Source organism: Sparus aurata, chromosome 23 (genome assembly GCF_900880675.1).
Source record: "Sparus aurata chromosome 23, fSpaAur1.1, whole genome shotgun sequence".
Lineage (NCBI taxonomy): Eukaryota > Metazoa > Chordata > Actinopteri > Spariformes > Sparidae > Sparus > Sparus aurata.
The window spans coordinates 19,488,053-19,512,640 of NC_044209.1; the positions used below are offsets into that span (position 1 = coordinate 19,488,053).

A 24,588-nucleotide genomic window follows, 5' to 3' on the forward strand; every position below is an offset into this window, starting at 1 on the left:
CATACGCCCACTCACTCTGTCCATGCTGCTCTTTATCTTCTCCTGCCTATCTCTATCTTATCCGCCCTCCTCCTTCCCTCTCCAGCCATCTCTCTGTAACAGCTCTGTCACTTATCTATGCAGAAATAAGAGTTGCTGAGAAGCCTGCTCTCCCTCTCTCTCTCTCTCTCTCTCTCTCTCTCTTTCTCTCTCTCTCTCTCTGTCTGTGCATCTACCTCGCTCTATCTCGGTCCCCCTGGCCTTTTTTTTTCCTCAGGCCAAGTGCAGGGGAGACTAGAAGCCTTTAATGAGGTCTGTGGGGAAATAACCCTCCACAAAACACACGCACACACACATTCACAGACACAGACACACACATGCCCGCCATGTCACCATTTATGTCAACTTCCCCTCATATTTCTTTCTCTGTCTCTCTCTGCATCTCCCTCAACCACTCCAACCACCCCCTTCCTCTCTGCAGCAGTTCAGAAGAAGAGCAAATTAACGTCCTTTAAGCGTTGCTGTCATCCCGTCTCTTGTTCTCCATTGTCACCCATGCTGCACTCCTTCTCCCATCATTCTCTCTATATTAGCTCAGTCACTCTGTTCACCTTTGGGGCTCACCCTCACATGATCATACAACCTCTACACAGCTGCAGAGAGACACGGTGGACATTGTCACTGTACGTAAAGTCCGCATATCTTTACTAGGACGGTGTAATACTGTGTGTATCTTTCTGTATTTTCCTGCGGAAGTGTTTGTGAGGCCAGATCCTGCCTGAGGGGGCTGCTGCTCATACACAAGAGTTTGCAAGAATTTCAGCTCAAGTCAAACAGCCGAGATGAACTCATTTGTGTCACGCTGCTTAATGCACTTGGCAAGCGAACGGCATCGTGACTGCGCGCGCGTGAGTCTGACAATCCAATAAAACCTGCAGACAAAACTGCCTTGACCTCCTGCGGTGACAGAATCATACCCACAACTCGCGCATCCACAGATCTGACTGTCACCGAGTTAATGGACCAGTGCTTTTCTTGTTCATCAGTGGAGGAGGAGGGATCAGCGCAGGGCACACGGGTCCACAACTCAGAGATCCTCCTCTGCAGCGCCACCGCACAGTTTCCATTTCAGCGATAGTATATCGATGGAAATCAGCCCACAAAATGTCGAAATATAGTCGTGAAAATGCTGTTAGATGAAATCTAAGACCTCTACAAAATAAAATTCAACCAAATATAGTCCTCTTTTGACATGCAAATCACAAAAACAATGCTCACTGGCAGCAGTGGAAGAAGAAAACTGCCTGTGTCTTTGTATAGTTTCTAGTCATAATATCTTATTACTCTTGATATAAGAGACAATCATCCAGTGAGCAACATTTCAGTAAGACGTGAGGACTTGTTTTTAGATCACATCATATTTCGAGAAATCTTAACAAACCAATTTTCACTTAGTCTGTCGGTAAGCATAAGAATCCAGGTGTTAATTATTTTATTTTTTACTTACTTTGGAAAAGGCATGATTTTCATTGTGCTATAAAAGACAACGTGTAGACTCATGCAAGTAAAATCCCTCATCACTTATGACCCATTAGAAGTGTGTAGCGGTATCGGTATCCGTAGAGACGCTGCCCACTGCCTGTACTTCCCTATTTTGCTGTGTTTAGGAACATTTCAGGGGGTCAGCATGTTGGCAGTGGTGGTGTAGCCCACAGCCATCATAGATACGTAGCAGCCAAGTTCCAGATCGTGAGCATACATCCAGGAGAAAGCTTCAAAACCTGGAGGAGCCAACTAGTAGGGTTTCAACGGTATGATAACCACATTATAACGTTATTATAAATATCATGATCAGTTACAAACATCCTTAGCGGAACGAAACATGAAGGATTTTTTGATTAAACAGGCGCTATATTATAATTTCATGACATATTACGTCACGTGAAAAAGAAACTTTCAACATGTATGCGGCATTTCAAAGTTGTAGTTGCTGTACTTTGTCGTTTGTTGACCACATTCATTATCATATGTTAATTCATAATCTGCAAAGAGACTAGAAACTACAGCTGTCAAATAAATGTAGTGGAGTAAAAACTACAGTATTTACCTTTAATGTGTTTTTTGATTAGAGGCCTTAGAAATGAACAAAGTAGAAAAACTTAAGAACAGAACTTTAGTACTTTCCCTCATTGAGTCTCATGGCAGTGATCACTTTGTTGGTGATTTGCAGGTCAAAAGATTTTAGTCGTTTAGTGTTTAGAAGAAATGACATAAAAAATCAATTCAGTGATAATATTCCAATGCAAACATGTCACCACGGCACTAAAGTCCTTCAGCTTCTGTTTAAATGAAAGCTACGTGTGCCATCTCTTGAAAACGTTTCGACCTCATGTAGCCCCGTTTCTAGAAATCAGTCGACCTGCAAGTCACCAAAGCAGCTCGCACTGAGTTCGCTGAGGGTTGTATAAGAAGTTTTTCTTCAACACAGTTTCGGCATGCTGAAGTGCATTGACCTTCAGTAGATAAAATAGGACAGAACATGAGCTGTCACGCTGCAAAATGACTTTCCACCAGGCGCCCTGATCTGCTTCCTTCCTTCCTGCATGAGACGATTGAATCCATCCAGCTGAGTTTCTCTTTGACCCATTATAACAAACTACGAAAGATTTTCCCAACATGAAGCGATGGCCTAGATCCCCTGTTGACAAATGTAGTAGGCTGATCTCTCACTTCCCCCCGTCAATGCACCAGCAGCGCCGTCTTGATTGACAGCGACTTGAGAGAGATCTCCTCCAGCAGACTTGTACGGCTCAGATTTAAAGCAGTAAAGGTATATTCCACTGAGGGGAAGCAGGACAGATGTTTCCTCCGAGGGCTCAGGGGAAATACTGACCTCTTGACAAAGGTCGGAGGGCTTTAGCCTTTCACAAAATATCCACAAAATCAGAATAAATGAAGAAAAGACAAACCCGTCTGTTCAATCTGTGCACAAATAGAGGCAGAGAAAGATTTCAATTCCAAAGCTCTTTCTGTGTTTTCTCACTTTCACCAAAATACCAAAATATCCTGCTCCGAGGGACGGAACGTGACTAAGTTCATTTACTCAAGGGCTGTATTCAAGAAAACTATTGAGGCACTTCCATTTCGATTTTCTGCTTCTTTATACATCCACTGCACTTCATTTCTGAAGGCAAATATTGTACTTTTGACTCCACTACCTTTATTTCAAAACTTCAGTTACTTGTTACTCAGCAGATTACATCCTGCATCAGAGTACTGCATTTTTGACATAATTATTCATCATCAATCAGAAAAAAATGATTCTGTTAATCACTATATTATACCTAATGTGTATTTTATTAACATTTAATCATTGTAATCGTTACTGTTTTACATAACTATATTTGCATTTTACTTAGGGCTTTAATTTAATTTGATAATCAAACATTTCAATTTGTTTATTGAATAATGTGACGTAAAAAAAAATGACCCTTAGTATACAGTATGTACATACATGTACTGTATGTATATATATATTTATATATATATATATATATATATATGTATATATATATATAATTTACTGTTATTGTTTTCAGAATCATTTCATGGGTTTTTTTTATAGAACAGAGAAGAGTGGCAGGAAACGGTAGAGTGAGAGGTATCCTAGTCACAACTCTCCTCTTCCCAAGGGACCCTTGCCAAAAATAATTGGTTACAACATCTTTAAAATGTAAGAAAATATAGAATACTAGGTGATATATGATTATCAGAATACCTTTTTTTCATGTCAAACATCTGCGCCAAATTAATGTGCAGCAGTGCCACTGGAAGCATAACACAAATTCCCATATCAAAGTCAATCAGTGAAGGCAAAGTTAATCAAAGTGCGTCAAATTGAATCATTCCAGAGCAGCAAACCACTGACTGGTGAATATCAAACACAGTTATACAGCTGATTCTGTGTGTGTGTGTGTGTGCGTGCGTGCGTGCGTGCGTGCGTGCGTGCGTGCGTGCGTGCGTGCATGCGCGCATTCTCTTTCGTCACCAAATCCTCCTCCCTCAATTCATAACATTTGCATTTGCGTGCTACAGTCACTCCCTCGTCTCATTACAACACAATTAACGAGCAATTACAGTTTATTGAGGGTGAATTAGCTGACACGTAGAACAGACCTAATGTACTGGGAGTGTAAAGGGATGTTACCCAACACCAGTGAGAGGAGGAGGAGGAGGAGGAGGACAGGAGATGACCCAGAGCGGGGAAAAAAAAAGTGTGGAAAATCAGAGGCTTTCACTCTGGATGGAGAAAATGAGAGAAGCGAAGTGACAAATGGCCTGAGGAGGCTGAGTCAGGACACGAGGAGAGAGAGAGCGTAAATGTCACGGTGATGGCGGGGTAACTCTCGTGACCTTGGGGCGCGAGACAGTATATAATGAGAGTTGGTACATCTGGGCAGGAAGTCTGTGAGGCTGTTTTTATCTGCATGTCTGATGTTATGGAGCTACTTAATTCAGACAGAAAAGAAGAGAAATATAAAACAAATCAATAAAAGATGAGAAGAAGAAGATGTTTTTAAATCATTGTACAGTGAAACTGATATATTGGATCATTGTTGTCGTTTCGACTGTAGGAAAGGATCAATATTTTCTGTGTTATGATTCTACAACAAGTCATGATTATACGAGTCAATCTTGAAAGTGTAAGTATAAATACTGCATTACTGTACTTTTCCCAGGTTTCCAGATTTTCAAGGTATCTGTACTTTACTTGGGAGTGAGGAATGGGGAGAAAAAGGTGTGTCAGTGTCTTGTATTTGAGACGCTGCAGCCATCTGCCTGGATTTTCTTATTTAACATTTTAGCTTCTGTGCTCAGGAAGCTTCATCAACCCCAAAATGTCAGTTTTTGACGTCCAGGGAATGACACTCAACAATCAGCTATCTTTCTGGTGCGTTTAGGAACCGCTCGGACAAATCCGACTGATTCTCATCTTTACCTTGCACAGAAATTCAGAGGGATACTTTTCACTTTTTAAGCATCTGCACCTCTACCTGATTAAAGAATGTGTGTTCTTTTGCCACCTCTGCTCACTGAGCACATAATCAACTAATGTTGAAAATGTTGCAAATAAAGTTGGCTCGTCGTTAAAAAGCTTCAGCACTGATTTTTTTTAATGTAACTTTAAAAAAAAATACATATTCATAATTTCATTTCCACCTTTTTGCGATTTGCATGAAAATCTCTCCTGTTAAACGCTGAATTTGTCCTCCCACGATGACTGAATAAATTCTTTGCCAACGTGGTCTTTTGTATTTTATTTCATTAACTGATCCGTACAGGCATTGATCGTCCAGTGGGGCGATTCATTTTTTTTGTCGCTCTTCTTAACGAGTAAAATTGACAATGTTTCACTTAAACAGAATATCTATGAGGTCTTGGATTTATTCCCATTAGTGTTAGTCTTCCCCTTGAAAGGTTGGAATTGCGAATTACTCTGATTTACCCCGGTTTAATCTAAAGATACAGAGAGTCGGCATGAAATCTGCCTTCGAGTAAGCTTCAAAAGTCAGCATCAATCATCAAACAAAGCCTTTTCTGTTTCTACGTACTTCAATCTAATTCCACCTTTGTCTGTTCCTGTCTGCTTCACGTTATCCGTCCATATCTCAGTCTGTCTTCTTCCATCTATCTTTATCTCCTCCTCACTTACCTTCTTTCCACATCAGTCTACTTTGATCGGCCTCTATCTGCGTCTACCTCCACTTACCTTTATCTGCGTGCCCTTACACACTCCACCTTGTTCTACATCTGTTCCCAAACAAACCCCATTTCCACGTGCCCCATTCTGCCCGCCATCTACATCTACGTCACTTTTAACAGCCTTCAAATTATTTTGAAGGCCGTTAAAAGTGACGTAGACGTAGATTTTGAGGTTTTGACCCCCCGACTTTGAGCAGGCGTTCTCCTCCCGAGCGTCCCCCATTTATCCCTCTTTTCACAATTAATCTTTGATGCCGATTTGTTAGAATAAAAAGGGATTGGTGAATTATTTATGGTTGGGTTTGAAAACACTGAATCGAGCACACACACACACACACACATACGCCGCTGAAAACACCCATGCACAGATCAATAATAAATCACACAGCACCAAGAGGGAGGAAGAAGCGTTGAGCGAGGCATTTATAGTGCACTGGGATGGTAAATATAATATGGACACACACATACACACACAGGCCCTCACAAATGCATTTATTTCATTCGCTGCTTTCATGCTTGCCGATGATTTATAAAGCCTTCACGTCAACAGAAAAGGAGAAGACGGAGCGCTTAATGTCTGAGGAGCGCGAACTTCTGTGTGTCGAACACAAAAGGCCGTCTGGTTCAGCTCTGATCCGGCAATGAGCAAAGATGCACTCTCCCTATTTTATCTCTGCTCCACCGTTTTTCTGCCTCTTCTACCTCTGCACAAAGACACACACTTGGACGCAGCCTTGATCCCCTCGCAAGCCAGACTTCGCAATTCAATTACCTATACGACTGAGTAACGACTCATGATTCACTTCAACAGATCACTCATGAGGGAAACACAGAAGGGAGACAAAAAAAACCTGCCTGGGTGTCTGACGCCTGAAGAGAATGGCGAACAGTACAAGGAGGCAGAGACATCTTTTAGCCCCCGAAGCCAATTTAGACACACTTCTGGTGTGATGTAAGACTGGGATATGGAGAGCGATGGCGGATCGGTCTATCATGATTCTGGACAACCCCTCCTAAAAACCAGTTGCACCGAAAAAAAAAGGTCATTTCACGCCGAGCTTTATCGCACCACTTAAAAGCTCGGTGGCATTAATAAGCCAGAGGCAGCGCTTTCACCCCTGTTACCCTCTCCTCTTCACTTCAACTTCCCTCTCTCTCACACTCTCTCTCTCTGGCTGGCAGTGTTTTTTTAAAGTCAAATTCTTGCTAACATATATTCTTATCGTGATTGCTGTTGTGCGCAATTTGTCTCTCTCTCGCTCTAGCTGTCTCTCTGTCTCCCATTTTCTCTGGAGCTGGGTCACCTTGAAAGTCTCTCTCGCCCTCTCAGATCAGTCACTTTGCTGACGAGTACTTGCACATCTCTCCGCTGGTGATGCAGTGTGAGAGAAAGAGAGAGAAGCTAATTGGCACAAAATGCCCCAATTCCCTGAGAGTTGACGTGTTTCTGGAGCGCCTCGTTTGCGTCGCAGGTTTCGACCGAACTGACCACACATGCCATCACACACCCAATGGACAGACTATGAGATGAAGGGCCCCGGGGGGCAAGACACACCGAGCATGGCTCCCTCTTCCCTAAGATCAGTCCTCAAAGTCTACAAGCCCAGACTGCACAGAGTCCACTTCAAGGTGTCGAGAAGTTTTTCTTGCTGCAGCAGTTTTAAAGTGAAGGTGAAAACTATTCAAACTTTTGGATGTGTTTTTTCTCTCTCTAACAAGAAATCAATACACTCGTGCATTTGTTTTACCCACGTATCCTGAGCAGCGTGACAAAGATGACGTCAAACAGAGGCATTTAAATAGAGATTCGTCATTACTTCAGGAGTGTTTTAACACACTGTATGTTAAAGGAATAGGTCAACTTGTTAGGAAATACTTTTTTGCTTTTTTTCCAAGAGTTGGATAAGAAGACCAACACCACCAAAGTTTTTTTCTACAGATTAAACAAGATATGAAGTACTGATAAGCAATCTTTAGAAGTGCTCGAAGTCAGATTTACAGGCGAGGTTTGGATATAAAGTAAAAGGCGGGACTGCTCATCTGAAAACAACACTGGCAGCTGCTGATGAGGTTAGGGTGCGGTGCAGAAGTCAGAATTTCTGGGTGATACAGAGATCTTTTGTTATTGAGGTAGTGAAATTGATTACCAATAATTATGGTTTCATTGATCAGGACTGTGTTAAAAAAGTCAAACAAATGAGACCAGAGCAGGGTGGGGAGCTGACCTGCGTCAGGGATTGTTGTCATGATGTTGTGGTTGTTTTTGTGTGTTAACAGCACTGACCGTTTGCTTTATGTCTGGGATGCCGATGCGAAACACCATCATGGCAATGTGGGTGTCCTCAGATGGCGCTGAGCTGGAGCTGCGCTCCTTCAGCCTCCTCTGCTGCTGCTGCTGCTGCTGCTGTATGTGATTGGCTGGCTGTTGGTGTGTTGGTCCGGGGTTGGATGAATAGGGGTTCGCGGTGTGTCCGGGGTTCCCTTGCCGGATCTGTCTGTCCCCGGTGGGTCGTCCAGCCAGTTTACCTGACTGCCTGTGTCCCTCACCCCTGCCCCCCCGTGACAGGCCTCCTCGCCTGACCTCCTCCACCATCTCCTCCTCATCCTCATCCTCTTCGCCCTCCAGCTCGCCATTCTCCTCCTCCTCCTGGTCCTCGTCGCGCTCATCCTCTTCCATTTCCTCCTCCTCCTCTTCCTCCTCCTCTTCCTCGTCCTCTGCCCCTGGATAGAGATGTCGATTGTTTCCCAGCATCCTTTGTTGCTCCTCGTCGCTGGACAGGGGGCTGAACGGCATCGTCATGGCGACAAAGAGGGCGGCACCAGTGGCAACACCATCATTCCCAGAGAGACACTGCAATGGGAGTCAGAGAGAGAAGGCATGTTAAAACAGACAAAGAAGAGGTAACGCTGTATCAGCGCCTCAACACCACATCACTCCAACAAACTCTGGTCTCTATGGGAACAGACTGCTTCAGTTACAGACATGCAGTACTTCTAACCCTCACCACATGATGACATCATTCATACCTCATCTATAAATGAACCCACTCGTGCTGGTAATGTTCAGCTTCCAGGCTCACGCCAGGCATTCAGACACCCTGCCCGTGCTGTTAAACTCGAGATTTACCCACAGAAGCTTTCAGTGTCTGATGGCGGGTAGCATGATACTATAATGGAAGGAGAGCACCACTGTGATAAGTACTGCTGTAGAGAATACTAGTACAGAGTACGTTAGAACACTGAAATACCTCAGACAAACTTCTGATATTTTTGACTTTGTAGAAGGAAAACCCAAGAAAAATGATATCACATAATCTCTGTGTTCATCTGTCTATTCATACGACCACAACGATGGGCAGAAAGACATGAAGTCTGGTGTGATCATCCCGTCCGGAGAGGATGAATCAATAAATGCATTAACAATGACCCCAATATTCCACTAGTAGTTAGAACAATAGCCCAATATTAATTAATTACACAAAAAATGGAAGAAACTGATCAGATCCAGCCTGATCTCTCTAAGGTGACATTGCAGAGTTGTTCTGTGTCTGCTGACAGAATTGATTCTACGAGGTCAATAAGGTCGAACAGACGTAAAGATTTATTTGTAGAAATCTATTTCGTTTTGGCAGTGTCAACTAATATACTACTATGTGTGGGAGTATCAATAAATCTATACGTGCAAGGTACATGTGGGCGTGTGTAGATATGTGTATGTGTGAGTACAGTTTTAATCTATTCCTTGTTGTGATAAGAATACTTCTGTTTCGTTTGTTTTTGCTCTTGTTTTTCTTGAAATAAAAAAATAAAGTTTTTTTTTTTTTTTAAATTACTTTATGCTCAAAAGGCTTGAAACAGGTTGTTTATACAAATGATTGAATTAAATTTTAAAAATAAAGAAAAAAAAATAAAAAGCTGTATCATAAAAAGTTGTGTAACCACAGCCTCTGTAGCTCTACACTTGCAGCTTTGTGCAACAACTCTTAAGCAAAAAAAAAAAAATATATTGGGCAAGGATTTCCTTGAGCCAAAATGAATTATTTTTGATTTTGAACATTTCAAAAGCTCTCCCAGTGGCCTCTTAAGACAAAATAATTGCTCATCAAATCCATAATCTCTAGACGATAGACCTTTACGTTTGAACAACTCTATAACCTTCAAGCACTTCTGTCAGGACAGATGTAGCCTCACCTGTTACAGCAACAGAAAACCAATAGAAAAAAGCAACTGTGCGTAGGTCACCATGTCCAGCACTGTGCTACTGTCAGTCTAAATCAACAAGGACCTTCGACTTTAAGTCTCGTTACACTAAAGAGACTGAGAGCTGAATCTCAGTCAATATCCTTTAACAATTTAAGTACCCGCCTTTGCAACTGAAGCGGATATCATGAAATCATTTAGTTTGTTAAGGCAGGGATGAAACTAAAAGTCACTTACTTACACTTACTGATTCAGCTCCTTGAAGCAAACTCAATCCTCTGTAAACTAATATATCGCTCTGCACAGCAAACTATTCATCGCTGCACATCTGATATATAAACACTTGTAAGGGACAACAGTTCTTCATATGATCAGCTGTACACTATTTTGCTCATGCCATCACCCCTGAGAGCCCCGAGGAGGCACTTCAGAGCATCAGTGATGCAGCGCTGCGTTCAAGTACAAGCTGAGCAAGATCCGTCCCTGGTGGCTCCTGGTTGGCTCTGCGCGCTGTTTCAGGATTTTCAGCACCACTACATTCTGGACAGCTCCACGCAGAACCAAACAGCAGAATAATAAATGGCGAAGGAGAGTCGACACTCAGAGTCCCACCAGAGGACTGACCAATCAGCAGAGAGAGCTTGAGAAACACCAAGTAAACTTCTGATCAGAAAGTAACTTAGTTTTAAGGTTTTTTGTGCTTTACTCGCTAGTTTATAGTTCTTCTCTACAGCATTAAAAGGTCCAGTGTGTAGGATTTAGGGGGATTAAGGCGTACCTATGGGGGTAATATAATAATGCGTTTAGCATGTTTTCATTAGTGTATAATCACCTAAAACTAAGAATCTGTGTGTTTTGATTACCTAAGAATGAGCCATTTATATCAGATGGAGCAGGCCTTCTTCCTTCTTCCACCATGTTCTATCACCATTCTACAGTGGCCCAGAAAGGACAAACCAAACACTCACGCTTGATTTCACTGGCCAGAAGCCAGGATAAAATGTTGGCAGGTAACGTTTCTGCAAACCACAGACACACTCACATTTGTAAGCATCATACACACCATATTTACATTTCTGTAAAGTTATATCAGAGAAAAGTGGAGTTACAGGCGAGAAGGCTGCCAAGCCAGCGATCGCAGTCCAAGACTGCATTTCAACATTTTTAATCATTAGCAACAAAACTCTGGACATCTCCAGGCGTGTTTGTGGAGACCAGAACAGGTATTTTAAGCCAAAACTTGATCTTTTTGAAACAGTGACCGAGTGTTTTTTGTACCTAAACCTAATCAGATCATAAGCACTGCGTTGTCACAATATAAAAAAGTAAAGTTGCAACATATCCTTGGTTGGCAGAGCATCATTGCCAAGATTTATTCAGATGATTGAGTTGGATTCCACTCGAAGACGAGTAAAACAAATAAAAAAGTGTCTAAAACTAAATCATAAATGACATCCTCTCATTCAAACATTCATCTATTCTTCTGGAGAAAAAAAAAAGATCATTATCAGGATGCTGTTTGTTTCCATTTGACTTCAAATGAATATCAAGTACAGAGTAATGAGGCGACAATAAATTGTGTGTGTGTGTGGGGTGTGTGTGTGTGTGTGTGTGTGTGTGTGTGTGTGTGTGTGTGTGTGTGTGTGTGCGGTGAGACAGCTGAGAGACATAGGGGAGTCAAAACTGCGTTGTGAAGGCAACAGAAGTGTGAGACATATAATGTCAGGGCTGTACTCGTGGGACGCTGAGACAAAGCTACGAGTTGTCCAGTTTGACAGGAAACAGGAAGGGAGAACAAAAAATGAAGACACGCCAAAAGAAAATGAAAAGGGAAAGGGACCACACATATTACGAAGATTATTCATTTCAACGGGCCAATTAAGCCGGTAGTTATTCCTCTGACAGTGAGGGAGATTATTACAACTCTCTATATTACAACTTTCTCCATGAAATTTGAATCAAGTCTCATTTATTTGATGCCAGTCGAGTGATTTGTGTTTATTTTGTGCCACTTGGAGGCAACACCTAATATACAAATGAAACTGCTTTACAGAAAATTGGACGTTTTGCGACTATCCTTCACTTGACCTCACAAAAAACACAATATTAAGCCTGAAAGTGAAGCTCAGTGACTCATGTGGAGGATGTACGTCACTCCTCTCGCTCTTTCCATTTCTCTTCTCTTCTCACACAAACAAACAAACACACTCAGGGCTGGGATGGTTGTTACAAACACTGACCTTCTGGTAGCATTTCTGCCTCCAACTTTTTTGAACGCCCATTAGACAGAAAACAGCTGTTCGCAGAGGAAACGGCAGACGAGTGTGCAGCAAACTGTAGAAGTTTAGCAGACACGACATCCAGATTGTAACACCCACTGATGTAGGCAAAAACCTCTGAGGATACAGACTTATGACACTCCAGCGAAAAGATGAATAACCATTGTTATAACTTTGTATCCCATCTTTAACGGTGTATTAAACGGTTTGTGGCATTTTAAATATCACACTTACTTGGACTGCAAACGTATATCTACAATATATCTTATTCTGTGATCTCATCCTATGTTTTGCATGTTAAATCCTTTCATCTGGAGTAGTAAATAGTAACCATACGATAAATATAGTGGAGAAAGAAGTGCAGGATGTCAAGTGTAAAGATGCATATAATGGAGGTACTTAATTACAGTCATTGAGCAAATAGAAACATAAATGAGCGTGAACTGGACTCCTACTAATGAGCTGCTTCTGCGATATGTAAATTGCATTTTTAGAGCTTCAGAAAAGGTTAAAAAGCCTCCCTTAAATTTAAATGAACATTAATGAGACCTCTCATATAAAGCTGATTCTGATAATTTAGCAAACTGCTGGAGGAATGGAAGAAAAATGACGTTATTACAGCAAAGCAAGACGAGCGTATACAGAGAAAGAGAGAGAGAGAGAGGAACTAGAGGAGGCTGAACAGAGAGAAGATGACAGGGGAGGAGAAGAGGGCTGGAAAACCACATCGTTGGAGGGAATTGATGAATAAAAAAGACAAGGGCACTGAGACAATGGAGGGAGAAGTGTAGCATGGTTCATACAGTCTTGTCAGAAAGCTGACGAACTGGGGAGAGGTACCTAAAGAAGATATGATAATATAATGAAAGTGAGCGATCCATATTTTTGCATAGTGCTGAGTAATCAAAGATAGAGGAAGCCAGAGAGGAAGGAGAGGGAAGAGGACAAAGGAGAAAGCAGAGGGGTGTGATTAGAGAGAGAGAGACAGAGAGAGAGAACAGAGAAGAAGAGGAAGGGGGAAAGACAGGAAGGCAAAAAACAATACAAGCAATTTACCAAGGTGAGAGAAGGCACATCACAAACAAGACTAAGAGCTCAGTGCTAACATTTCCTTATCGTGCAGTCGTTGCAAATAAATAATATATCCTGATGCTGCACAAGTGGAAAGGTTAAATCACAAAGTTATTACAGGTCACCTGATGGGGGACATCAAAGTTTCATGGCAATCCATCCAGCTGTTGAGATACTGTATATCATTAGAATGTATCCTCAGAGGAACCTGAATATGTTACCATCTAAAAGCTGTCAAGATATTTCCCTCTAAAAACAAAAACACAACATTTGCTGTAATCCATCACTTAGCTGTTGCAATATTACCTGACATGAGTCAAAACTTTAAACTGCTGAAGGCGCTACAGGAAAAGGAGGAATCATCTGGAGAACTTGAATATTTTAAGAGAAATTTCACAGCAAGCCATCCAATAATTGTCAGGATATTTCCTTTCTGAAACATCAGTTTCAACCTCGTGATGGTGCTAAAGGAGAGGTCAGAAGATGCCCAAAGTCAGTAGGGTTTTCCCTCTGGGGACCATGAACGTCTGTGCAAAAATGTCACATCAATCCATCGAATAGTTATTAATGACGCTGCAAGCATGGCTAAAAATCTGAGGGGTTAGCTGGGGAGAGGGGGGAGCACACTGCGAGAGGTGCCGGAGAAAACAAGAAACTGAAACACGTGGTTTGAGGAGAGAGAGAGGAAGTGTGAGAGAAAGTAAAATGAGGACAGGAAAAAGAACAGCAGAGATATTATAATGGAGAACAACGAGGACAGGAGTTGAATGCGAGAGGTGGCTGTGAACTCACAGGTGGGGAGTCACAGGGCTGGATGGTGCAGAGTGGCAGATGAAGATGGGGTCGGACTATCATACCACCGCCAACATTTTTTGGCACAAGTTGCCAGAGCTAGGTTTGATATCATTGTATTTTGATTTGGCCCGTTTCCACTTTTTCATGCCAAAAAATGGAAAGGCATTCAGTATTTTTGTGGAGTTTGAAGCGGTTTTTGGTCCCTCACAAGAGCCCGAATGAATTTTATTTTACGGCGAAGAGCTCCTTAAAGCAGGTGGAGGTAGTTTTCTAACTGTAGGTTTTACGGATTGACACGTTGAAGTTGTTGCGTAAAATCCGCCCACAGCACACCGCGATCATCGGCCTTCTCAAAGCGGCTGGCGTGACGGACCTATTTGTCACGCGTTCTTAGTTATCTATTCAGATTTTCCAAGCTTGATATTAGCCAGATATTAGCTGATCCCGAGGGATGGAGCGTAGAAAAGGGAGCGTGGGGCTGACGGGCTGATTCCTAACTTTTTGAGAGCATCGCTCACCGTCAATTAAGCCGGAACAGGTCAGGGACAGAGTGAAAATTATGAGAGAAAGTGATAATCAGTTCCCGAGAGAAAAGTCATGACTCACACATAAAAGACCTTCATAATGAACGCTCTGTGTGTGTGTGAGCTTGTGTGTGTCTATCTGAGCGAAGATGAAGAGGACGATGGAGAGATTAGATATTGCCTAATGCCAACAAGTGATAATCATCTCCTCCGCTTCATATCGCGCCGCCATAAATCTTTATCTCTCGCTATTCTCCTAGGAGAGCTGCTTCAGTTTCAGGTCACATCATTAACACGTTCAGTCGGCTCGGAAAACTTAAAACTATATTAACCCTGCTAACCCTGCACCTCGCGGAGCAAACAGACATGTCAGCTCCACTAGGAAGGTAAGAAAACCCCTGTCTGAACGATTTCAAATTAAAAATGTTCACCACAAAGAGCAGAGTACATGATCTCTTTTTACAAGGGATGTCAGTTACAGTTAATTTTGCTTTTGACAGCCTGACACCCATTAACCGGTCAATATGTGGTTAATAATGTTGGAAAAAAACGGTGCACATTTGACTGAAGGAGCTCTGGCGCATTGCGTTAGCTTGTCTGACATGTGCCAGATAGAGGCTCAGAGTCTCTCGCAGCTGATCCTATTTTCCACATTTTGTATCGTCACTGTTCCAGCGCCGGAGAAAGAAGAATCTCCCGGTCAACACTGACAAAATTACAGGTAGTTGAGCCCTGGTTAGCTTTACTTCTAGCTCATCATTCCTCTTATAAAAATGCCTTTGCATGCAGTCACAGTAGCTCTTAATGGCATAACGTACGCGGGCTAGAGGTGACGAACCAGCTCCTCGAATCCATCGCCTGGCAGCATATCGTCACAGGACAGCACGTCAGACTTTCTCCCCCCAGCTAGCTTCTGTAGTCTCATTTAGCCATCTGTTAGCAACCGCTGTTTATAAAACAGGATTTCCAGGTTTTAGAACTCATCACTACACTCTATCTGAAGTTCTACTAGTAAAACTAAAGAGTAGCATCACACATGTTAACTTACTCTTGACCCTTGAGGAAATGTTACCACACTAAGCTTCTTTTGTTACCACTGAACGGAGCCATCTGTACCCTTTCCTAGTTAGCCTTTGTGTTAGGCTAAGCTAACAGGCTGCTGGCCGTAGCTTCATATTTAAGGTGCATAGGCTACATGAGAGTCTTGTAAAGAAAAAACATAAGCGTATTGCTTAATTATGCAACACTTATTCTTCCTGAGCTTAACATCTATGCTAAGCTATTCAGAGCTGTGGCATTTGGAGATGGAAAACTATTTATTTTACCAGCAGTGTGATGTTTGATTGCGTGCCCCTGCCTTGGAACATTTCCCGTAGATTCATTTGCAGGCTCGCGAACATCTGACAGCTTTTATGTTTATCTGTTCTGTCAGCAGTGCCACTTTCAGCAGTGTTTGTTGTTGACTCTCAGATTTAAGGCGCAGCAGTGTGTTATGCACTCACGGGCTGTCATTCGTGCCTTTTATGATGTGTTTTATATGCAGCTGTGTTGTGAGTACAGTAATGTTATTTCTGAATTTTAATCACCCACTGATCTGGGACACTATTTTTGGTCACCCATTGTTGCTCTGTCGGCAGATTGTTAAAATCTGTGAGACACATTTATGGATTTCTCGTGGATTTATTTTCCGCTCGAACCAATGACACCATTACCAACCAGTGTGATGTTTACTGAGAGGCTGACATCATTTAATTAATATCTCTGTGAGTTAGCATTTAAAAAAAGACCTAGAAACAATATACACATCATAACTTTTATCCCCCATTTAACATCCATCGTGAATTGGCGTGCATGTGAGGTGCAGTTGTAAATCTACCCAATGTGCACTCAAGCTAAAATCAACAGATGAAACGTGGCAGGCGGCTCGGGTGGTAACACACTTATCAGGATTCAAATGTTAAGATATTCATGGATGGGGAACAAGTGAGATGAACCATTTAACATCTGTTTTTAAAAAGACGCAAAGCTCACAGGAGGAAGTGGCATGTTTAACAAATCTGTGTTTTGGCGAGGGGAAGATGGATTTGATCCCCGTTTGTTAACTCGAGACACAGTTGCCAGGTGCAAATTTAATCCACATAAATCCTGTTTCATAGAAAACTATTGCGCACTGGAACCAGCAGCTGGTGCCAGAAGACGATGAGCGGAGGAAAAAATGGGGTTATGAGGCAGCATTTCTACTTCCACTTGAGGAGTTTTTGTGGGACGGAAGTAGCGGGGAAAATTAGGTAACTTTGCGGGGCGACTTGCTGGAGTCTTGACCTGGTTTTACTAAGCTTCAATCTGTCAGAGGTCTGTGCGATGCCATCAAAAGACTAATATCCCACCAGCACAGTGACATTTAACCTCCCGCTCTCTCTCTCTTTTTATCTCTCTCAACACACATGTATCTTCATGTGCTCTCTCTCCCTCTCTTCCTCTCTGTCTCCTCCTTTCTCTGGTTCACCGTCTCTTTTATGTAGGACATAGCTTGTATATAGATAGATATTTTCAGTGTCTTGGTCCCCAGGAAATTTCACTGGGAAACTTCCAAAGAACAGATCGCCCCACTTTCCTGCCACTAAACTGGAACGGCCAATTTCCCTCCCTCCTTGTTTGACATCGACACACAAAATAGCGCTCTGATGTGCACTAATGGACACCACAAACCTCCTGTACAGCCCGTGTGTTTGTGTGTGTAAGCACAGGCATATAGATCCATGAGACAATCCTCGTGTAGCTGTGAATGCAGATGGATAAAGGCTAATAATGTGTGTAACCTTTGACCCTCTGGTCAATTGTGCACATATGTAATCATCCCCCAGCACTAAAGCGTCCACCCGGGAGCTGTACATCACAGAAAATGTCGATCTAAACTGCAGCGACCCGGGGGAGCTCAAGCGAAGGAGAATGAAGCCACCTCTTCTACGCACGTTCTGATGTAACCATCCCTGGTGCTATCAAACTAGGGTGAGCGCCGGTGGAGAAACCTGGTTTGAGTTTGAGAGTCACACATTTCAAGGAATTGGGCCCAGGACACCTCCAAAAAGAGCACCAGCCCATTTGGTGTCCCAGAATCACCCGTCTGTGCACCCAACGCTCACTCATTCACATCTGCTCCCAGCGTGCCAACAGGTCGGTGAGACTACACTCATACAGTGGTGATCAGACTTAAATGCTCACAATAATAGTGCTGACATGCTAATGCGAAGCAGGAATAATGTTTGCCATGTTCACCATCTTATTTTAGCACGTTAGCCTGCTAATATTAGCTGTTTAGCACGTAACCAGTCCCAGTTCCCAGACTAAATTGTTGGCAGTTAACATTTCTGAAAACCAACGATTCGTTTGTGTTTGTACATGTCATTTGTACGTGTTCTACAATACGTGTCATACCATGTTCACATTACATGTTTAAGACCTGACTGTCACATCCAGAGGCAGAGGATGGTGGTGGAGTTGGCAGTTGGCAAGTCTGAAACCACTGGATGTTTTTGCAGAAGCCTCAAAACAATTTACAGCCTTATTTGTGGCGACGAAAAACATATTTTTGACTGGGAGTCGGGACATCTCCTGTGTTTGTGACAGCCAAAACAGGAACTTTAAACCAACACCTTAACCAAGTGGTTTTTTTGTCTAAACCCAAGCAGACCAAACACAGTGTTGATAATTGAACCTAAAGAAATGTCAAGTTGAAAGATAAAGAAATGCAAAGTTTCAACATGTCTGTGGTTTGCAGAAACGTACATTGCCGACATCTGTTCTGCCGATTGGGTCGCACTGGGCAGCACAAAGTACAGCTGAGGCTGATGGGAGTTAACCTGATACACCAGATGGTCTGTTACACCCATCTGGCCAGTCGTCATTGGAAACAGTTTGGAAAAGGGCAGGCACCTCTTGGCAGGTCATTGGATTAACAATCTCTCTATCACCGTCTATCAGATCAAATGTAGGAGAGGCAGGCTGCCTCACAAGGTATGACAGGAATGTCTTTGCCACTCCATCTTTTAGATGTCGAAATATTTCACTGCTTAAGTTAAAATTTTAAGAAAAGCTAAACATATCGAGGCACCATGGATTTGCTAAAAATGTGATGGGCCAAAAGACCAACTCTGTCTTCTCTTAAAAACCTGTCCTCCTACTTTCAAACATCCTCCGATTTATTTAAACCGTCTTGTAATGTAAACCGAGGCCACAACATTCCAACCTCCAATCAGCCACCAAGACATTCATGCCTACAAGAAATCAAAAACCTTTTCACGCCGACAATGAGCCCGAAGACATCTATCCAATTCTGCCTCTCTGATTTTGGAGCATCAAAAGAAACTACTGTAGTACAGGAAGCGGATTTAGAGACATGTTGGGGAGAAGCAATAAAACAAAAGCCCGCAGGGCTCCCTATATATAGACAACAGTGGATTATAGTGAAGATGTAAGTGGGTGTACGAAACTACATGAAAACACAAGAAAGAGAATCCGCGTGTGAGCTCTTCCTTAGGGGTAAGAGTGACCTCATAGCCCATTTCCCTGTGGTCCAAGATGGTGTTTAGCTCAGGCGACTAAACCTTGCCTCACAACACACTGATTTTTCAGACTATTAAGATCAGTTTAATTAAATGTTGCTGGAAGGCTGGCCGGTCGAATCAGAAGAATTATAATCAGCATTAGTAAGATTTCTCTTCTCATCTGCTGCCTTAAAGCTTCTGTTCTGTTTCCCCATTGTGGACTGCAAAGGTCAACTGTGATATCATTCTGCAAACAAATGTTATTACACAGTTGCTGTTGTCCCTCGAGCCAGAGGATTGCTCATCTGCTATTGATCAAACAGAGGTTTGGTTGTTTACAAGGGCCTGTCAGGTCTTGACAGCTGATGAATGTCAGAACCACACACAAAGCAACCCCCCTTTGACTGAGCAGCGAGCTTCATTCGAGAATGTGAAGCTCCTGAATCCTTTTAGGATTCCCAAAGTGGTGCATTTAGACTGAATTTCTCAGAGGTCACTTGCTTTGTAGGATACTATTTTATAGTCCCTGTTAAGACAGAACATGTTTAGGTCAAATCCAGCCTGACACTAGGATAAAATGTAGGCAGATAACATTTTTGCAAACTACTAAACACGTTCATATTTGTACGTTGCTATGTACCATATTGGCATTTTCACAATACATTACATGTTTAGGAAGTGACTTTTATATTGGGAGGTGGAGAGGATGGTGGTGAAGTTACAGGCGCAAAGGTTGCCAGGTTAGCAACTGCAGTTCCAACATTTGTAAGGGTCACACCAGGAGATGGAACAATTTCAAGCACTGTATGTGGCACCAAAAGAGATATTTTGGATGAAGTCAGGACATCTCTCTTCGTGATGACCAAAACAGGTATTTTAAGCCAAAAACAAAATTTTTTCCTAACCTAATAGGAAGTACAGTGAGTACAAGTTACATAATTGTATAATATTTAGAGAGCTGAAGTGTGTACACATCACATGATAACACTGATATAAGTCAGCCTTTAAAAGGTTAGGGTAGAGAGCTGATGCAATGCAGTGATGGATAACAGCCAAATACTGTGAATCTTATTGCACACACTGTTTGTTACTGAAAAGTAGGGCAATTATGTTTGATTAATCATTTTTCTCCCACTTAATGTCAGAGAAAATAACACTTCAGAATTTTATAGAGGCCAAAGTCACTTCGTTAAACATCTGGTTCATTGAAACTAACAGCCCCAAAGCTCAAACATATTCAATTAACAACCCTGTGAAAGAAAAAAAGGCAGCAATTCCTCACAAATTAGAAGCCGGAACAAAAAAAAAAAAAAAACATAACGCATAACTGACTAATCACTTCACTTTATACTGAAGCACTCATGTACAGGCACAAACAGCGTTTCTCTGCACACATGTAAGCGGCCACGCCGTTTGTTTAAGCTTCTTTATTCTCAACAGAAGAGACGAAGACAGTCAATCAGCTGGGGAGCCAGAGTGCTGAGATCTCATTCAAATAGCCTGCTAATTAATTAGCTTTATTCGTCATCATCTATAAATCTCTGTGGGACTGCTCAGAATCTGTACTTGTTTTCTGCCAGCAGCTATATAGTATATGCTGCCTGATTCAGAGGGCTGAGTAATATCCTAAATCACACAGACTCATGTCTCTTGTGAGGCTGCAGAGCTGGAGCGGTCGCCCGGCTCGGAGTGACAGGACCCACTTGCTGCTATCTAGGGCCGGACTGTGGGCCAAGTTGGGGCTATTAGTTGGCAGCATGTGGGGGGGCTCATGAATAAATAAGCCAGAATGGGAGTAGCTGTAGGGGAGGAGACTGCCTGAACATACGAGGGGCTGTGAAATATTAAAGGTGGGTGCTGTTTCACGGCCGCAGGCGCCAAATGGGAGCCTGACCATGTGGCAACCTCCAGGTCGTCCTTTTTGTTTCTTACAGCATCACATGTCTCGCTGGTTCACATTCGCGAGAGCCTGCTGGATTTCTGTTTTCTCCACAGAACAATGTCCTTTGAAGTCCTGTCAGAAAGTACCGACCGTCAGCAGAGTCCGGGTAGCAGTGCAAGTTTTGATGTCGACCCGCTGGGACTGGACCAAAAGCCCGGCTTGTGATGAGCGTGCAGCTCTGATGAAACTTAAAGGACAGCGGTTAGAATTAAACACTGTGAACCAGGGAGACATGATGAGAGCTGTGATGCACACTCGCTCGACAAGAAGTAGAGCGAGCAGACGGCAACAAGCTGGACAAAGCTGTCATGGTTTGAAAAAGCCTCTTCGACCAAGTGAGGTTTTTTTTAGTTCCCTGCAGTTCAGCAGCAGCTGAATCAGCACTTCTTCCAGGAGGGTCGGGGTTCCACTTTTCAAAGCCTTCGAAGGGAAAATCTATTTCCTCTGACTGATGCAGCATCCCAAATACACACATACTACCACTCTGTACTTCCATCATTTCATATTATGTCAGTTTATCATCAGCACTGAGTCAACAATAACAATGTCAACGTGAGATCACCCAAGATTTGTCACGAATAAGCTGCACAATTCTCTTTTCTCTTATCAGCTACATATATCTTCTCAAGCATAATATATAATAAAATATAAAACCTTAAGATTTTTATGCTACGTTATATTTCACTACATATAGGGGAAACTATTCAAGCTTCAAGGCTTCTTACACATGAATGTATCCGTAATGAAATTCTATAATATAATATTTTAAACGTATGATACAACAACATCAAAGAGGCCATTTCTGCAGAATGAGTTCTTTTGCTTAATAATTTAACTATGTTCAGCTGATTAGGCACTTGGACAGTCCTTTCCTTTCGCACACCGTACAACGTCTATATTTCTATGCACAAGCACAGTTGTGCCTTCCCCGCACTGTATTACGCGGCTTTCTGACAGCAATGCAGAGCACCAAAAATGGTCAAAATATAATTTTCATGTAACTTAAAAGGATATATATTGTAGGTGGCTTAAATACATCACAACGCTCTGCTTCCCTGTCAGTGCTATCGCTGCTTCTCCACACAGGTGGAGAGCTGACGGTCATCTACTGCAAGTAACACACTGACTAGGCACAAGTGCCTCATACAGCCCCATATCAAAAGACCCGAACTATCACTTTAAGTAAACTTTTGAGAATACTTTAATTTGTATTTTTACATTGTGGTTTTCGTACTTTTACTTAAAAACATGATTCTGAAAATTATACCACTTTTTACACCAAAAATGGTGCGTATAAGGTTTTTTTTCAATGTGGATAAACCCCTTTAAAAAAAAGTGTTAGAGGATTTTACACGTTTTCCTTTCTGTTAACTTTCCTTCGCCATCACCAGTGGGCCAAAAAGCAGAGAGCAGTAAAAAGCAACAAATCAGAAAATATCCAGAAGACAACATAAGCTCTTAATTATTAAAATTCTGCATTAGACACATCTGTTTTTTCCAGAGCTGATAGCCAGTTGCCAAGGAGTGAGACTTCTCACTTATTTCCAATCTCTGTTGAGAGTTGCACATGTACAGTATGGATCAGGCAGCTGAGGCATAAAAGCCACAAACAACAGTTACTTTTCAAAATATCCTCTACTTTAGTCTCTCTTTCAAACTCAGCGGCAACTGAAAGATGTTCGAGCCAAAGATATGAAATGAGCCAGCGTCCTTCACGGGACATCATGAGTCATATCATCAAGCCTGAAAAGTGGGCAAAAAGTAATGAGTTCACCCGTGTGTTGGGTTTACATCCTCGCCATTCTGCACCAACAAACACGCTGCTGCATCAGTCAACTGATGCAGCAGCATGGTTGGATTATACAAATTCAGATTAAAGACAAAAGCCAGAGGTGAGCGAGTGTGTGAGAGGGGTATTAAATTCTATTTCTGCCAATACATCCCCTAAAGCCTACACACTGGACCTTCAGGTAAAAGGTCTGAGTCCTTTCATGTTTAGGCAAAGAGCTGAGGTCGCTGTGTGTGACACATGATGTAACATGACACTATAAAGTTGTTTTTGCCTGATATCAGCGTCCTGTATTTCCTCACATCCCTGCTGTCTTGTGTGCACAGAAATGCTCGCTTCCTTGTCTTTTTCTTCAGTAATCCAATGGGGACTTTGATGTGCCGCTGTCATCTGTGTCTTGTTATCTGGCTTGAATGAAAAAGTAACAAAAGAAGCCAAGGGACAATTCCGAAGCCACGGATTCAATCAGACTTCGTAAAAGTCCAATCCTGGAGGGGGAAAGCCGTCACGTGCCCGCTGTTTTAATCTACGCTATGTAGGCCAATCAATATGGCTTCACATCAAACGACTCCTATATCCCATATCTCCTTTGCCTCCATCCATGCATGTCCCCCCTCCATTTTCAGCTCCGTGTTACCCCTCTCTTCCATCCTTCTCCAGCTTAGACTGACAACCTCAACTACTTTCTCACTATCAGCACTCTAACATTGCAGAGATCAGAGACACTTGTGTTGTATTGCGTGCAAATGTACTGTTGAGTATGTTATAGTGAATGTGTGTGTGTGCTTATGTCGCCGTCAGATCCCCCCCCACCTCCGTCAGCCAATTTCACATCCAGCGCTGCCTACCGTGAGGGAACTCACACTGTCTGATGTCCAGGCGAGAGCTGGCAGGATGTACTGTATCTCATACATCACCTCCCATTCATGCTGCCAGGGCCCTCTTCCATTGTTACTATAAATACTGCCAGCTGTGCTTCCATTATTAATGCAGCAAGACGCCCAAACCTTCCCTGGCCCCCGAACATCGCCGATTCATCATCTCCTATAAACTTTAAAACGCCCACTGCTGCCTACTGCTGGTGCAAACCAACACACATACACAGGAGGATAAGGTGCGAGCGCGCGCACACCGACACACACTGCTGTCCATGACAGGTTCACTGGTGGAGGAGGAGGCAGGCTGAGAGGCAGAAATCAGCATGGAGACCAGAAATAACACATTGCATCTCGATGACAGATCAGTTACCGTTTGAACAAGACTGTGATGCATTATGGAAGCAGAGGGCCGCAGCTCTTTGGAGGTGAACCTTTTTTTTTTTTAGATGCATTAACAAATTGAGATGTAATCATACTGTTATTTAAAGAGGTTTGCACAGATAGATGGGAGACGAAACAATAAACTGTTTTTCATCCGAGCTAATCACTACATTAGAACATGCAGAGTCAAAAGCTTAACTACACAGGCTGTATTTTCCATCAGCTGCAGCTGTTTCCCCGGCACACTGTGACAAAAACAAGGCAATGCAGCTCGACACCTTTCAATCACAAGTAGCAAACCTGACACCGATTTGAGTTTGCACAAAGCGTGGAGTCACAAACAGTGACAGGAACGTCAGGAGGAATCTCAACAACACCTCAAAGGTCCTGGACTCAACTGACAAGCTGGTTGACATCTATTTAAGCATATGGACAACTTAAAC

At 42.6% G+C, this 24,588-nt stretch overlaps 1 protein-coding gene across 6 annotated transcripts in view; it reads right to left on the minus strand.

Moving 5' to 3' along the window:
- shank1 (SH3 and multiple ankyrin repeat domains 1) overlaps positions 1–24,588 on the minus strand; it is an 81,305-nt gene that overhangs the window by 49,827 nt on the left and 6,890 nt on the right. For all 6 annotated transcript variants that reach the window (XM_030406815.1, XM_030406820.1, XM_030406819.1 and 3 more), the window contains exon 2: positions 8,027–8,593. In XM_030406815.1, the coding sequence (XP_030262675.1) occupies positions 8,027–8,542 (516 nt within the window). In that variant the 5' untranslated portion in view covers positions 8,543–8,593. The remainder of the gene's footprint in view (positions 1–8,026; positions 8,594–24,588) is intronic.